General features: G+C 35.0%; 2 protein-coding genes across 3 annotated transcripts in view; both read right to left on the bottom strand.

The window, feature by feature from the left end:
• The window catches only part of LOC142351992 (uncharacterized), an 85,626-nt gene extending 81,937 nt beyond the window's left edge, over nucleotides 1–3,689 (bottom strand). For both annotated transcript variants that reach the window (XM_075404288.1, XM_075404289.1), the window contains exon 1: nucleotides 2,816–3,689. In XM_075404288.1, the coding sequence (XP_075260403.1) occupies nucleotides 2,816–3,613 (798 nt within the window). In that variant the 5' untranslated portion in view covers nucleotides 3,614–3,689. The remainder of the gene's footprint in view (nucleotides 1–2,815) is intronic.
• Nucleotides 3,690–11,522: 7,833 nt separating this feature from the next.
• LOC142351495 (U6 snRNA-associated Sm-like protein LSm7) lies at nucleotides 11,523–13,451 on the bottom strand. Its single transcript, XM_075403541.1, has 2 exons — nucleotides 13,198–13,451; nucleotides 11,523–11,857 (listed from the first exon to the last, which is right to left on the bottom strand). Exons 1-2 carry the CDS (start codon nucleotides 13,331–13,333, stop codon nucleotides 11,667–11,669), a joined length of 327 nt encoding a protein of 108 aa, XP_075259656.1. The 5' UTR covers nucleotides 13,334–13,451; the 3' UTR covers nucleotides 11,523–11,666.
• Nucleotides 13,452–15,383: the final 1,932 nt, after the last annotated feature.

Raw genomic sequence — 15,383 nt, 5'->3', positions numbered from 1 at the left:
GAATTGTATTGTGGCGTTGTCTTTTTTTACGACTCGAAGAGGAGTATTGAAGAAGTTCGAAGTTCTTTTTTAATCAATTTTATTGGAGTGAATTTTGAAGCGGGAAATAAAACACGTGAAAAAAATTGGAGTGATTTTGATTAAGAGCTTTGGTTATGATTTTGTTTTAATTTTAGGCTGGTTTTGGCAGTGGTTGAAGGTTTCTGGAAATTCACATGAATTTTATGATAATTCGGAGGTTTTTAATGTATTTTCGCGCTAATTTTTGCGTTTTTTGACGATTGTTTTGTTTTACTGGCTCAAATGGGTATTGAAGAAACCCTTCTACTTGAGCAAATTTTAGATAACAATTGGTTAGAGCTTTGTGGTTATGAATTTTTTTGTGGTTATGATTTTTTGTTGAGAAACACGACAAAAATGGCGAAAATTGGAACTATTTTTCCAAGTTTTTGCTGTTTTTCGTTTTTTTTTGTTTTTTAGACATGTTTCTTCGCCTATCATGACTTTCCTATTGTTTTGCGAGCATCTGGATACCTTATTGGTTGAAAGGAATTTTTCTTTGGATTTACATGCTTTTGAAATAAAAAGTTTATTAACTTTTTCCAGTTTTTTAGTAGAAGTTGTTTTTAAGAGCTTTTTTTTCATAATTTAGCCTCAAATATTCACAAAATTTTTTAAAAATTCACATAAATGCTTTTAGTAAGTACTAGTTGTTTTGATGAAGTAAGTTTGGCAGAAACGGTTTTTTCGGGATCTGAATTTATAACAAAATTTGATCAGATTTTTTATCATATTTTAACAGATTTGATTTTATTGTTTTTACTTTTTTTGTTTCATGGTTTTGTTTCAAGATAATCATAAATTTGTTTGAACCAAATTTCCAGTTCTCGCTAGTGGTTTTTTGTTCACATGCGGCATTTTGACTTTTATTTTTTTCGAAATGGTTTTCCCAATTCACTCATAGTTCGTTCTAGGTCTAGTTTTTAGTTTAATCAATGAAAATTTTTTGAATTGTACGTCAAGACTTGTCCTGCAGTGTTTTTTTAATGATCTGTTCACACATTTTCATAATTTTTGAAGTCAAATTGGAGTAGTGATTGTGGTCACGACGAAACGGAAGTGGAGCGAAAAACGAGGGGTTTTGCGGCGTGATTTTTTTTCGCGTAATTCTAAAGTAAAGTGAGAAAACGGTGTTTGAACAAAAATTCGCTTTCTCGCTAGTGGTTTTTTGACATATGCGGCAATTTCACTCTGAATTTTACTTTTTTCTAAAATTTTTTGGATCGGATTTTTTTTTCTATATGGTTTTCCCAATGCATTCATAGTTCATTCTAGTCCTAGTTTTTTAGTTGAACCAAATTTTTATTTCTTGTTAGTGGTTTTTTCTTCGCATGCGGCATTGATTTTCTGTTTTTTTAAAAATTTTTTATCTGATTTTTTTTAGAAATGGTTTTCCCAGTTCACCCATAGTTGGTTTTAGGTTTAGTTTTATGCTTAGTCAATGAAAATTCTTTGAATTGTACGTCAGGACTTGTCCTGCTATGTTTTTTTGAGAACTTTCCACAAGCAGAATAGAATCACCTGTAAAAACATTTCACTCCCCTGCAAGTGCAGCCATTTATTCGGTTATGCAAACAATTATGATCACAAAAGAGCATAAATTTGATCACATAAAGTCAAGAAAATAGAATTTTGGTTCACGAAGGGAAAAGGAGACATCCTTAAATTCATTTCAAAATATTAATATAGAACATCAATATAACTTTAAAAATGAAGAGACTTATAGTGAGAAGTTTGAAAAAAATACAAATAAACACAATTTAGCAACCAATCACTCAATTAGGGCAAAAAAGTTCTATTTTTTATTCGTGTAAGCAAATTTCAATCAATACCTTTCAAAAAGACAAAAATCTGTATTTGGTCTCCACGAAACTTATTTTCAAAACTTCCTCACATTGGGGAAGGAAAGATTGATCCATAGAACTTTGGACTTGAGTCTTGTCGGTCGAAACAATTTGGTAGAAAATACAAAAAAGGAACAAAATGAGTATTCTTCAACATAATTTTGATTCTTGTACCCTACCAATTGTTTGGCCAAAAAACGGTATCAAAAACAGACGAAACCAAACAGAATTTCGAAAAAAACTTGACTTGATTTGGTTTCGTTGCCTGTGAAAAGTGGCTCTATTCAACTATCACTTTTCACTGACCAGTTCTACTTTGTTAAAACATAACCAGCTAACGTCGGGCGAATTGCTCTCAAACGACCGGCTGGCTTTGCCAACTGCGTAGTAGGCAGCTTGATCTTTGGGATGCTGGCATTAGGGGGTGACCGGAGTCTGTGTGTGTGGGGGGGGGGGGGAGGGGCTTCAAGCGATAGGGGTAGGGTTGCGAAGGCTAGATGAGAGGGGGGTTCAAATAGACAGGTGGAGGAGAGTCGACAACGGGAGTGTTAAGGGGCCACTTCACACCATGAAATTGTCTCCTCAATACAGTTTTGGTGAAGCGCGACTGCGAAGGCGTAAGAATCTAAGAGAATTTTAAGCCCTACGGGCGCTACCTGTTTACCCCGTTTTTGAGGACGAGAAGTCAAATCGGTTAGACGAAAAATCGGTCAAGCGAGAAATCGCATAAAAAAAGAACGACAGGACTAATATAATTGCTACAAGCTTCGTTTGAGAGCAATTAAACAACAGCTAGAAAGTCGCGAATGCGGCTTTTGGGAAAACGCCAGAGAATCAGAAAATCAGCCATCAAAATTGATCCCAGACCCGGACTTGGTTAAAATAACTATACAACATCATTGCTAACTAACGTAGTCCTCCAATTGAAAACTCTCCCATTCAAATATGGTGGATTTTAGCACAGCAATCCACCCAGGGGGTCTCCTTCCACCATCCACCTCATCTTGTGCTCCTGGGTCCATTATCGCTTCTACTTCCGGGTCATTTTTGTTGACAGAAATGAGGTCTTCAGAATCGGACGCTGTAGGGCCAGGATCCCCAACGTCCAAGTCAGGCTTAGGATCTGAAGGACCGGATTCCAATTGCGTCTGTGGATCTGAGAGATTGATAGATGTTAAAATGGGTTCCAAATCAGCCTTTGTCTCTGAAGAACCGCCGGGCTTCAAATCGGTTTCTAATTGGTTATGCGTACTGTCATAAAACGATTCCTTGATTAGGGGAGCAACTATAGTATCTCGATTGTTGTCGGACGACTCCGAGGAGGAATTGTCGGATGCCGATCTGGATGATTTTTGGGACGGGGTGTCAATTTCAACGGAAGACAAGGAACTTATGGACACATTGTCGTCAAAGCTTAAATAATTTTCCGAACCCAAAGAAGAGATCTCGACACTGTCGTCGTCTGCAGGGTGATATTTCTCGGAAAAGGTTCTGGCTCGATCGCGTTTAGGTACATAATCAGGGTCTAAAAGAGAATCAACACCTGCGCTTCGATTTCCACTGCTTTCGCTTTCATCGGGTAAAGAGGGTGTTGAACCACTGTCACTATCAATAATGACCCCAAAGCTTTGCGAGCGAGATCTGTGTTTTCCACCTGAAAACTTAGCATCGCTGAAGTTGAGCAAGTCCATATCTTGATACAAACTCATCACAAGAATAACGAAGCAAAGTTCGAAAAAATTAGATCATTTTAAACGGATTTAGATTCAGCAACAATCTGAGAACCAACGAGCTGTCAAATTTCAGTTAAGTCTAGCTAAGATAAAATCTCAGATGAAATTCAAAACTTGCAATGTTGAGCAGACTAAAACGAAGTTATTGAAATCCCGTTGATTGAAGACTCTAAATCAAACTTATTTGCTGAAACAATATTACGATTTGTTTCACTAAATACCATTCAAAATGATTATTAGGTTGAAGAAATGATCATATGACTATTCAAAATTGCACAAACACTATCATCCAAATATACAAATAATTGTCGCTTATTTGAAAAACTTTTTGCTCAAAATTTGAGACCTTTCTATTGACTATCGCCGAGCCCCCCAACCACCCCCCCCCCCCCCCGCCGCAGGCATGCACCTCTATCAGAGCTAAGGGAACTTGTTTCTTTTAATGTTTTGCTTTTTCTATTAGCCTATAGTTGCTTCGGCTATTTGACCATTCGTTGCACAGAATAAACAACTTAAAAACAATAACTGTCTTGAGCTCAATCGACCATGATTATTTAACAACAAGCAGCCGTTTGACCACAGATTTAGTAGTTCAGTTTAAGTTCCATAATATAAGTCTAGTTGAGTTAAAGTTGAGATTCACCTTCAAACGACGGGTTAAGTTTTGAGTACAAATATTACATCAATTGTATTGCAAATACCTCACAAAAGCAACTTGGCTTTTCCAAATTCGAAATAATTTACATAAAACATTGCGCGCTCAACCGTAACATGACAATCTCACCTTAAATATCAAATAACATTGCTTCAAAGCAGAATTTGATGATTTTATGTTTCTATCATAGCATGCGCTAACGCATGCAGAAAAGTTTTTATAATCTAAGAAGGCAACACTTTGATTAAAATCAAAAAGATTCTCATTCTAGGCTTAAACTGATCAAGAATGCTCTGCTCGTTAATGTGCGTCCGCACATGATGTTCCGACCCGAGCTCATCTACACTTTTGACTTAATTGTCAACCAAATCAAGAGATGATAAAAATAGATGTTTCAGTTTAAAAAACGTTCAAGAACCTAACTACTTATTGAATTACATAATGCCATGCCTCATTACAACAAAAGAAGCAAAAATAAAAATTTCACGGCAAAAACTAAATAACTTAATTTGAACGCACCTAGTAACAACACCAAAATGCAATCGTATAAAACCCTAACTACACAAAATCACTTTGTCCATACTATACAGCAGAAGGCAATTTTCCTTAATGAGACTAGGTAATAAAGTCGACAAAAGGAAATAATAAGGCAAAATTGCAAAATCAATCAACATTTTTTAAACCAAATAATTTCTAAAGACTTAAAAATCATCAGCTTTTAACGAAATAATTTTTAATAAATTAACTAATCATTCATTATGAAACCAATAGGACATATCGTTGGTTAGATTAAGCCATAGTAACGGACTACAGAAGCAGAAAAAATCAAAAAGTTAAACAATTTGCGAAAACACAAATTATTAAAGCCATTAAAATCATTAGCCTTTATCTGAATACTATGCATCCTTCCTTCCATTTTCATTCAAACTAATGCAACTAAAGTTATACTGAAAGATTAAATAAGTGCATTTGGGCCACATTTAAAAACCATTCGGATCTGTTAATGTGCTAAAAGAAAAGAAACAAGTACACCACAAAAACTTTTATTTAATGCATATTGTCCACAAACAAAACATCCGTTAGGACATGATATCACTGGACATTTAAATTTTTTTGAATCCAAGAAAATGAATGAGACCTCTCAATGATGAGAATAAGCTACAGTTGACAATCAACAAAAACTGAAAAGTTTACAAAATTAATGAAAATGTATATAATCACAAACTTTGAGACTTCGCTATAAAATGACTGCCACTGGTAACATCAATCCTTGAATACTTAATTACAAGCTTTTGAGACCCGTCAGCATTTTACGCCTACCTAAAGATTAAAAAAAGAGGCAAAAACCGCTACATCGAAAAAAATTGAGCGAGAACAGTGTCGAAGCCATTAAAAATTTTTCGGTAATGACTTTTCTATCATCCATTAATTTTTTAACAGCATGAGATTTTTTTCAAAATGAGACTTCAAAATATCAATAAATATGAACAAATACATTAAAACAACGAAATTTCTGAGAAAACCGGTAGTATCAACGCCATTAAACTCAATTGCTTTCAGCGAAAGGCAATAAAAGCGCTCGATGGGAGCATAAGAGCTATGCCTCGATGGGACGACAAGGATGTCTGTCATCGACAAGTCATCGATACGATAAGACATTACAATAAGTCATTGACTTAGAAAACAACAACAATTACAGGCAAAAACCAAAAATTCAGTAGAAAAAAAGCGAGAAGAAATTGACGATTATTATTGAAGTAGGAAAGAAGGAGTTCCGATAATTTTTGAGACGTTCGTACAGTTCACGAAGATAAGTTTACGATTGGTTAACGTTAAAAAAAAATTTTCGAAAAGTTAGTTTTGAAGTCTTAGCAGCCATTAAATTCAAAAGCTTTCAACAAAAGTGAACAAATACGCTCAGTCATGACTCGATAGAAGGTCAAAGATGTTTGCCATGCATGGGTAATCAATAAGATATCACACTAAGTCTTATGACTATGAAAACAACAACAACAAATACAGGGAAAAACCAAAAAAATCAGTAGAAAAGTGCGAAAAAAGTCGAAACCATTTAAACCATAATTTTTTCTCTGAAAATTTTGTCTATAATCCATTGAACGTCTTCCCTAAAGCAACGGCAGCTATCCAAATTAGGATAATGTGATAAAATTTCAAAAGGATTCAAAAATACGAAAATGTCCAAAAATCTTAAAATTGTTTTTGAAATCAAGTGGCATTGAAGTCATAAAACCAATAGTTAGAAGACAAAACCACTAAACAGATTATTTTTGGTTGCAGTAGAAAAGAAGGGGATCCTGTCAGTACTGAGGCTGTATTACAGTTTACAAAAATAAGTTTATGATCGGTTAATGTAAATAATTTTGAAAAATTACATATAAAGTCTTAACAGCCATTAGCTGTTCAATCAAAGCACTGATAGCTTCACTAATGCCCTTTACGAAACCCTTTGCACTTTTAGTCAACGATTCTATGCCATAGGACTCCAAAAATTTAGTAAAACCTCAAAAAAAAATTTCATTAAAAATTACAAAAGCTCAGAGTCGAAGCCATAAAAAACGTGTGCGATTCTTGAAAACGCGTTTGTTTGTTCGTTAGGCGTCATTTTACTGTAAATTAGATTTATCATTAACCTCGATATGAAAAGTGACCAGTTTCTAGGTGACCTAAAAAAATATGAAGTTTTCTAAAAAAAAATCAGCTCTCAAATAGAATTCAATTTTTTTTTATAGTAAACTTCCCTATGAGACCAGAACTAGTCTTTTCTATCACATTGCGTGTATTATGTATACAAAATTGATTCAATTTGTCGCGTGAAATGTAAATTTGAATAAAAAATTATTAAAGAAAAGATCATAATTTGAAAAATTACAAAGTGAACGAAATCATACCAAATATCACGTGTTCACACAAAACTTCAATCCTCGATAAGTCCTCGAAAAAGACGAAACTCGAAAAATCTTTTTAATTTCAAATTCTAGGCTGGACAAGCTTTTTAATGATACCACTCACATTTCTCTACGATGAATATATCGATCGGCCAAAATTGACTGAACAAAAAAACCCATTTGAGTATATAGTTCCTTCCCCCACAAGTGGGGTCGGAACAATAACAACAAGCAATTTGCAGCCACGCAGTACCAATATCATAACATAACAGACCAATGTCGGACCGATTGCTCGAAGCAAATGTTCAGTGAATTAATCCCACAAGGGCTAGACTTTTACCGTTCATCGGTTTCTTTCAACGAAACAGTCACAAAAAGACCGCATAAGAAGGGCAAAAGGGCAGAATTAATTGCTATAAACTTTGCTTGATGCCAGCTGTAAGCACATACCATTCCCTTTCTTTTTGGAACAACTTCAAAATTGTCCCTTTCAACCACAATATTGTAATTGACTGGTTTCATTGAACAGCAACTTTTTTCAAGGGGGCGTAATTTTGTTACAATTTTTGTATACCCACTTGTAACGTTGCTCCATGTCTTAGGTGGCAGGACTTGAAAATTTGTGGGTAAAAAACGGACAGACGAATGAAAGCAAAAAAATCCCAACAGCACCAAAAGTATCAGAGTTAACTTGCTCTGAGAACAATCAAATTAAGTTCAGTTGCTCTGTTGTCATATTTACAAAATATCTCAAAATAATTTTTTGTTTACAACTTAGTAGCTCATCCTATTTCTCTGTCATTTTCCTTCCTTAACTTATCAGCATAAATGTTTTTTGTAAGAAAACGGGAAACCACAGCCGTAAAAGAAATACATTTCGAAACGATACGATCAAATATCAGTTCATCAAAACAAATTAACCTTTGCAATCTCAGTAAATTTAAGCGACAAGGATGAGTCAAAATTGAAGATCGGAGTAAAAACAGTAAATTGACTGATTCAAAGTAAAAAAAATCTGAACTTTTCAGAAACAATGCTCCTTTCCACGAGTTGGTCATGTTAAAGATTAATCACAACATAGCTCATTTGTCTTCATTTCTTGAATAATGTTTGATAGCCAAGAGATCGAAAACAAACACGAATTAGGACAGTCAACGTAAAAAAAATAAAGCAAGCAAAAAATTAACGAGTACGTTTTTTGCCATTTGCGCTTCAATCACTTACCTATTTAATAAACTAAATTCGGCTATGCCAAGAGTGCAGTATTAAATCGGATACACATGTTATTGACTTCTTTTTCTAGCTATGCGAATATTTCATCCCTTTTTATCTTTATCTTTCTTCAATCCAAAGTAACACTGTCTCAAATACGAAAAGATACCAAGAATTTTAATCTTCTAAAATTTAAAATGCTCCACTTAAGCAAGTGCAATTTTTGTTAATATTCGTATACAGTACTGTTACTCCATGTCCGAGTAGGTTAGGAGACAGGACATGAGAATTTGTTGGAAAAGGACATGAATAGTAGCAAAAAGATCCTCAACATGACCAAAAGTATCATAATGAAGTTGATTTGAGAACCATCAAATTAAGTTGTTTTTCTTTTGTGATCACTACAAAACATCTGAAAGTTAGCCTTTGCATTACATAGTAGCTCCTGTCCTATTTCGATGTTAATTTCCTTTTATAACAATCCATAGGATTGTCCTGTTCCCTTTCAAAGTATAAATTAAAAAACAAAGCCGGCAGATTGCCAGAAAATAGCCGCAATAGCTTCGTCTTTTCATTGCAGGCTATCTTATATTTTGATTAAAAATCTGTATAAATTTTTGCTGCCTCTATTAGCTGTTCTCAAATAACCTTCATTTAGAGTGCCACACACACACACACCAATTTGACCTTATCTCTTTGAATTAAAGAAAATAAAAGTCAATTTCAAATCGAGGAAGTCATTTTTGAGAGTGAGGTAAGTCAAGTGTGACCAAAAATTTAATCACGCGCATGAACAAAAAAACTCCTTCCACTAAAAGCGAAAAAAAGACGTCACACACGCACTTCAGTTGAAATTGCATGAACGAATGAACAAACAGCGGAATTGAAGTAATTGTGACGTCATATGGTCGTAAAAAAATCGCGACGACGAATAAAAACATAGCAAGACAAGTCTAGACGTACAATTCAAAGAACTTTCACTGAATAACAAAAAACTAGACCTATGAGTGAATTTGGAAAACCATTTCTAACAAAATCAGATAAAGATTAGAAAAACAGAAGATGAATGTCAAAATGCCGCATGAGAACAAAAAACCACCAGCGAGAAATTGAAATTTGGGACAAATTGCTCTCGGACGACAGGCGAAGCAATTCAATTCAAGTGCTGTAGCATAGATAAATTGTTGGTATAAATTTTTGAGTGCAGAAACATCTACAATCTGTTTTCATTTAGCAAAAAAAATTTACTTAAGAGTGAGCGCAATTGAGATCACTCAAAAATGACGAAGAGAAGCGTGAGGAAGTCACTTGATAAGTCAAAGATTACTCTAGAACAAAAGTGCAAAAATGGCCAAGTAAAAAAATTACATAAAAACGCACAAACGCGTACAACAATTGCTTCAAACTTTGTTCGAGAGCAATTAAAAATGCTCGTTTAAAAATCTTCTCGGGTGTTCAAGAAAATGCTCTAGCGCATTGATCTTCGTTTTGAATGTAAGGTCAGAAGTATATTGAGTGATTACATGTGCATTTATAGTGGCAAAATGTTTTCGCACTGCTTTTTTCCAAGATTGATATAAGGATTTATGCAGTGTATTCCGAGGAGTAAAACTGGTAGGAATAGGGAATTATAAAACATCTTGGTAAAGATCTTCTAAGAGATGTTTCTCCGAATAAAGTAGAGAACGCTATTAGTTTTGGCTCATCATTTTTTTACGTGACCATTCCAGCTGAGTTCATTCTCAACCAATATACCCAGATCCTCAATCAATCTCTCGTGCTTTAAAAGTTCCCCGAACAAGGTAAAAATGTGGTTCGGACCACGTATTGCTATTTGTCCACATTTCTCTCACGCAAATTCCTCTGCAAAAATATTGGTATGCTCCGTTTTTTTATAGCAAAATTTCAGATGCTTGCTTTTGTCGCCTTCTAACGCAAGAATTATTCGGTACCTTTGGTTTCAACGTACTAATTGTTTAGTTTGAAAACGTATGAAACTATAGCTTAAAAACAAAATCATCGCTTTGTTAGGTTTAAAGACGTAGGAAATCACACATGTCATTGATTTAAAACACAGAAATATCTTCTGGTTTAACTGTCACATCATGGATGTTTCGACATAACTGATAACCCAGCCAAACTTTCTATCCTGTTAAACCTTTTTTCGACGTTTGAAATTGAATATCAACTTTTACAACTTGATATTTCGAATAATCGGAAAGGAAATCTTTTAGATATACTAACATACACGACGATGCATATATGTCGAGGTTCTCGATCGAAACTATTAATGATTAGGCACATACAGGCAATAATCAGCCATGAACAGACTTTTCATCATTCACAATGATGTCATAAATTCAACCTAATTCTATAACGTGAATGTTAGTTTGCCTCGTTTCGACCAGAAAACAATTGAGAACGCTTACGTTTGAGAACCGAAAATGACGAAGTAAAAAAATCGGTTACATCTGAAGTTTGAATGTTAACTCACGGTGCAATTTTTGACAGGAATACACACATTAATACAACTCAGCTGCAATGTTCGAAAAACAAGAAGAATTGTTTGTCATTTTTATTCAAGGATTTCCAACGTTAAATAAAATTGAAACACAGATTATCTCATCAAAGGAGAAAGAGAACAGTTAAAACAAAAGTAGTTAAACACTCATGCAGTGTTTTATCACATCAAAGTTTACAGAATTCAATCATTGTAACACTAGCACAAAATCAGTTGCCTTTCAAAATGGTCAGTTCTGTTTCCTCTCTATCAATTTAATCATCATACGTTACTTCAACACATGGTCGATTTCGAAATCTATTCCAGTTATCGTACCTTTGATAATAACCGATTCAAAGGAAAAAGGAATTTTTCCTTTTTATACCGCTATAATATGACCGTCTGATTTTACACCGTTATTAGTTATGATATTTGAGAATTGTAATAACTAGTCCCAACTGTAATTAGTCTACTACCAACCATATTGTGTCCAGGAAAACAGAAATATTGTTCACATAGCTAATGAAGTCACTGGCCTTTTCTGTTTGTGTCCAGTCCCCCCCCCCCCCCCCCCCCCCGGTTGAAGATAGAGAAAGCGCCATTACATAATAAATCATTATGTAAAAATATGGCACGCGCGTCTGCGGGGTGCAAATAATATGCACCAACTAAGCTGGGGGGGGGGGGGCACAGACGAAAGAGATCCGACACTTTTATTCAAGTGGAGAATAGGAAACAGATTAAAAAACTTTCCAGCTATTCTTGTTGAATAAACGGATTGGGAATCTCTTCCATTCCATCTTGAGGACAAATGCACAATATAGAGGTGCCTCTACATACAGACAGTCCAAGTGCCCTTGTGTCCTTTGTCAGTTTTTGGGGGTCATCGGGGTCACGCATGAACTCAATCGATTCATCTAACACTATGTTGAGTAGTTGATCGTAGCCTAAACAACACTTATGCACACAAATCTCTCCAAGTGTGAATAATCGATTGTTATTGACCTCTCGAAGTTATTCACCAACCCGTCTTCGCCTCGGAGTTTAATAAATTCTCGATGGCGATAACCGTGTGGTAATATTCATAAACTACCGGCTACCAATTTGATTTGAATTCATTAATAACCAGATACAATTGTAGTTAAAATAGTCAACTGCATGGAGGGGAGGGAACAATCCTAAGAGTTGTTCAACTCCTTACAGGTGTCCCAGAGAACAATGCCTGAAGAACGCTAATAGCAAGAATAGAAGTTGGTGGAAAAAGCTCGATTAAATATCTGTTATTAGATACATAATAAGTTTTAAAATTTGTTTAAAATGAACTGACTGATTTATCGGAATTAAGTCACTCAACTTTGCAAAGTTGAGAGCTATATCAATTCTTCTTTGTGTTGAAAATTTCATTATGTCATCAAGCAGCAATTTGTTACCAGCGTTGTCAGGGTTTCACATGCATGTGACATTCTTAGAGTCCTAATAAATTATTAAGGAAGCATGTTTTGCTACAACTGGAGGATAAAAACTCTAATTTTCTGTCGGTAGAAGCCAAAATTTCTGCACCGTAATTGCCGGCACTTGCCACTGTCATTGGTAGGTTCTCTATAGCCCGTTATGCGTTATTACTTGCGTCCTTTGTTCAGGTGATAAGCACATTGTTACTTTTCAGTCCATCCTGCCAATAAATATGTCATTACAGATAGAATTCATTCTATCTAATTTTAATCTCAGCAAGTTTCGTTTGAAATCGCAGACTGATATAAAACAGAACAGATAATCCACAAAGTTAATTTTTTTCAGATCTTTAACCAGTCTTTCAGACTAAAGTTAACCAAAACCTTAATTTTAAGAAAAGATTGAAAAATTTTAAGAAAAATTTTAATTTAAAGAATAAAGATTGAAAAATCCAACCAAAAAAAGTGTGGTCTCTTTTTCCTCTGAAGACACCCATAACTTGTTGATTGCTATTATTTTTCACAGCGTCCATCAGATAATTGGATGGCCAATAAAAATGGTTCAAACCAGCAAAATGAGAACTATGGCAAATGAAACACGTTTATGATGTCGTTTTAACTTTACACATTTGTCGTTTTTGTATCCGTTATTTTTTAGCAGAATGACTTTCATTAACTCGTGAAGATTACGTTAAATGTGCATTAATACTGTCCTATGTGCATTAAGCTAACTATCGATTAATATTCCTCATTACATTCCGGTCTCGTTTCAATAAACCGATACGCAGAAAATCAGCACTCTAATATACTTTTAAGGATGTTACTTAGGAACGTACCTTTAAGTATTCCGGATGCTTCTCGGCCTCCCTGGAATTTGACATGAATATGTTTGTCCATGTACTTGGAGAGGTCCAAAATGGTCTGTTTCTTCTTCTCGCCTCCTCCACCACCCCCTCCTCCCCCGCCGCTCATAGTTGATTAAGACTGATGAAGATGATGAATGAGTGATGTGCTAGCTACAAAGCTGATAATTTGCTGATCTTTTCTTTATCGGAAGCCAATATCGTTGACCAGTCTTTCCCTCGGAAAAATATCTGAAAAAAAAGAATTTGTCTAAAACAAATTTCAGAGCGCCTTTATTATGCATGCAGCACTTGCAACTTTTCCACTATTCTGTATGAAAGAAGTCCCCATGCCTTTCAGGGGTCTGTCCAACAACTGGATAGGCAAGTTAACTATATAAATACAAAATTCTGAAAGTAGTCAGCCTGAAAGGTTTGGATGAACCGAAACAAAGCGCAAAAAAATTGAAAAATTTATGTGATTGTTTATTTCCCCCCTTTGACCAACTTTTGAGATTTTGATATCTTTGAACTGCTTAAGCAAAAAATTTAAATATAAAAACTATTCTGCATACCGTTCGAATTTATTCTGCATAAAGTTTTGTTTTTTTTCTATCTTGTAAAATAACGTTATATGCCATGAATTCTTAGATTTTATTTTTCCTAGTCGACAAAATCGCCCCAAATACTGTCAAAATCAGGAAAGTCTACAGGAAAAGAAATTCAAATGGATAATGCCGAAATCAACGGTTTTTAACCAGCGCAGCCGTCCAGGAAAAAAATTGTACAAATTATTTCTAAAGCAAGGCTCGGAACTCAGACTTCAAGAAACGCCAAATAGAAGTGATAGGGATCTTAATACTCCCGTTTATAAAAGTGCAAAACGGAGCTGTATGTGCTTAGTCCACTGGAAGAGGCAAATACCGGTCAATTCAGAGAAAACAATAATTCAACCATTAAGAAGATCAATTGACAACCCAGTCCAGTGGACAATTGAAACCATTGGGACAGAACTGAGCACTACTATCAGTGAGATTGTCGATGCCGAAACTAATGATCTAAGAAATAAACTCAAAGGCAAAGTAACCTTGAAAGCTGCCAACTTAGTGTTTCTGAAACTGAGCTCTTAAAAACTTATAATAGAAGAGATAACATCAAAATGCTAGGGTTAATTCCAAGCACAAGTGAAGCCAAAACTTGAAGCAAAAGTGAAGGCAATTGAAGGCAAAACATCGAAGCTAGTAGTTTAAAACGTAGCAGGCATCAGTATACATTTGAATGAGGAAGATATCTCAATTGCAAACCACCTGCCATCAAATTTCGAAAGCAAACCAATGATCGCAAAATTGTGCAAGGAGTAACAAAACTGAACTTCATGAAAAAGAACAGAAACGGCGTAATCAGACGCAAAAACCTCAAATGATTTGAGGATTTGAGAAAACGAAAGTTAATTTTTAAAAGTTGATGAAGGGAGATAATATACTCAATTCAGTATGATTGAGCGAGGCCACTTTGTTCAATATGGAAATTTTTATATATGGAAATACAATTTTACCTACAAGGTTTGTTCGGCGGAGGAATTCATCTCAATTACACCATGCAAAGTGTACTAAAATTTGTCAACTCCTACATTCCAACACCACATCCAAATATCATCAATAATCAAAATTTTTGTCAGCCAACATTCTCACACAAGAGAGAACCCAAAATCACTCCGCAACGCCCTCAAATTATGCAAAACTCAGAATTGAGATCACAAATCGAGATTAAGGTTCTGGACCAAGATCATTTTTTGTCCCAATACTCAAAACGTACAACTCGTACTGAAAAAAACTTAAACTATCCTCAACGCAAATGTTAGATCTTTAAACAAAAACGTAGAAGCATTTATTTATAGACTGGATGCACAACCTGTAATTTGCTTAACTGAAATTCACAAGAAGCCAGCTTTAGTCGCAAAGGGTCCTTAAAAACAAGTGCGACTTGGCTAAAAATGCCGTTATTGCATTTATAAGACTTAAAATGAGACTTAAATAAACGAACCAAAAATTTTGGCGCACTATCCATTTGACTTTTAGGTATAAACTGAGACAATTTCAATTTAGCTGCGTAGTGAGTGAAACAAGCTAGGCCAATTAAAACTAAAATTCAAGGACGCAAAAGTCGGCCCACAATTCAAA

Source organism: Convolutriloba macropyga, chromosome 13 (assembly GCF_964194025.1).
Source record: "Convolutriloba macropyga chromosome 13, txConMacr16.3, whole genome shotgun sequence".
Taxonomy (NCBI): domain Eukaryota; kingdom Metazoa; phylum Xenacoelomorpha; order Acoela; family Convolutidae; genus Convolutriloba; species Convolutriloba macropyga.
This window is presented reverse-complemented; position numbering and strand designations above follow the sequence as displayed.

Coding starts and splice junctions, on each gene's coding strand:
- LOC142351495 (XM_075403541.1), bottom strand. CDS start 13,333: ATGAGCGGCGGGGGAGGAGGGGGTGGTGGAGGAGGCGAGAAGAAGAAA. Junction 11,858..13,197: donor AGCATCCGGAATACTTAAAG/GTACGTTCCTAA, acceptor AGTGTTGTTTAG/GCTACGATCAACTACTCAAC.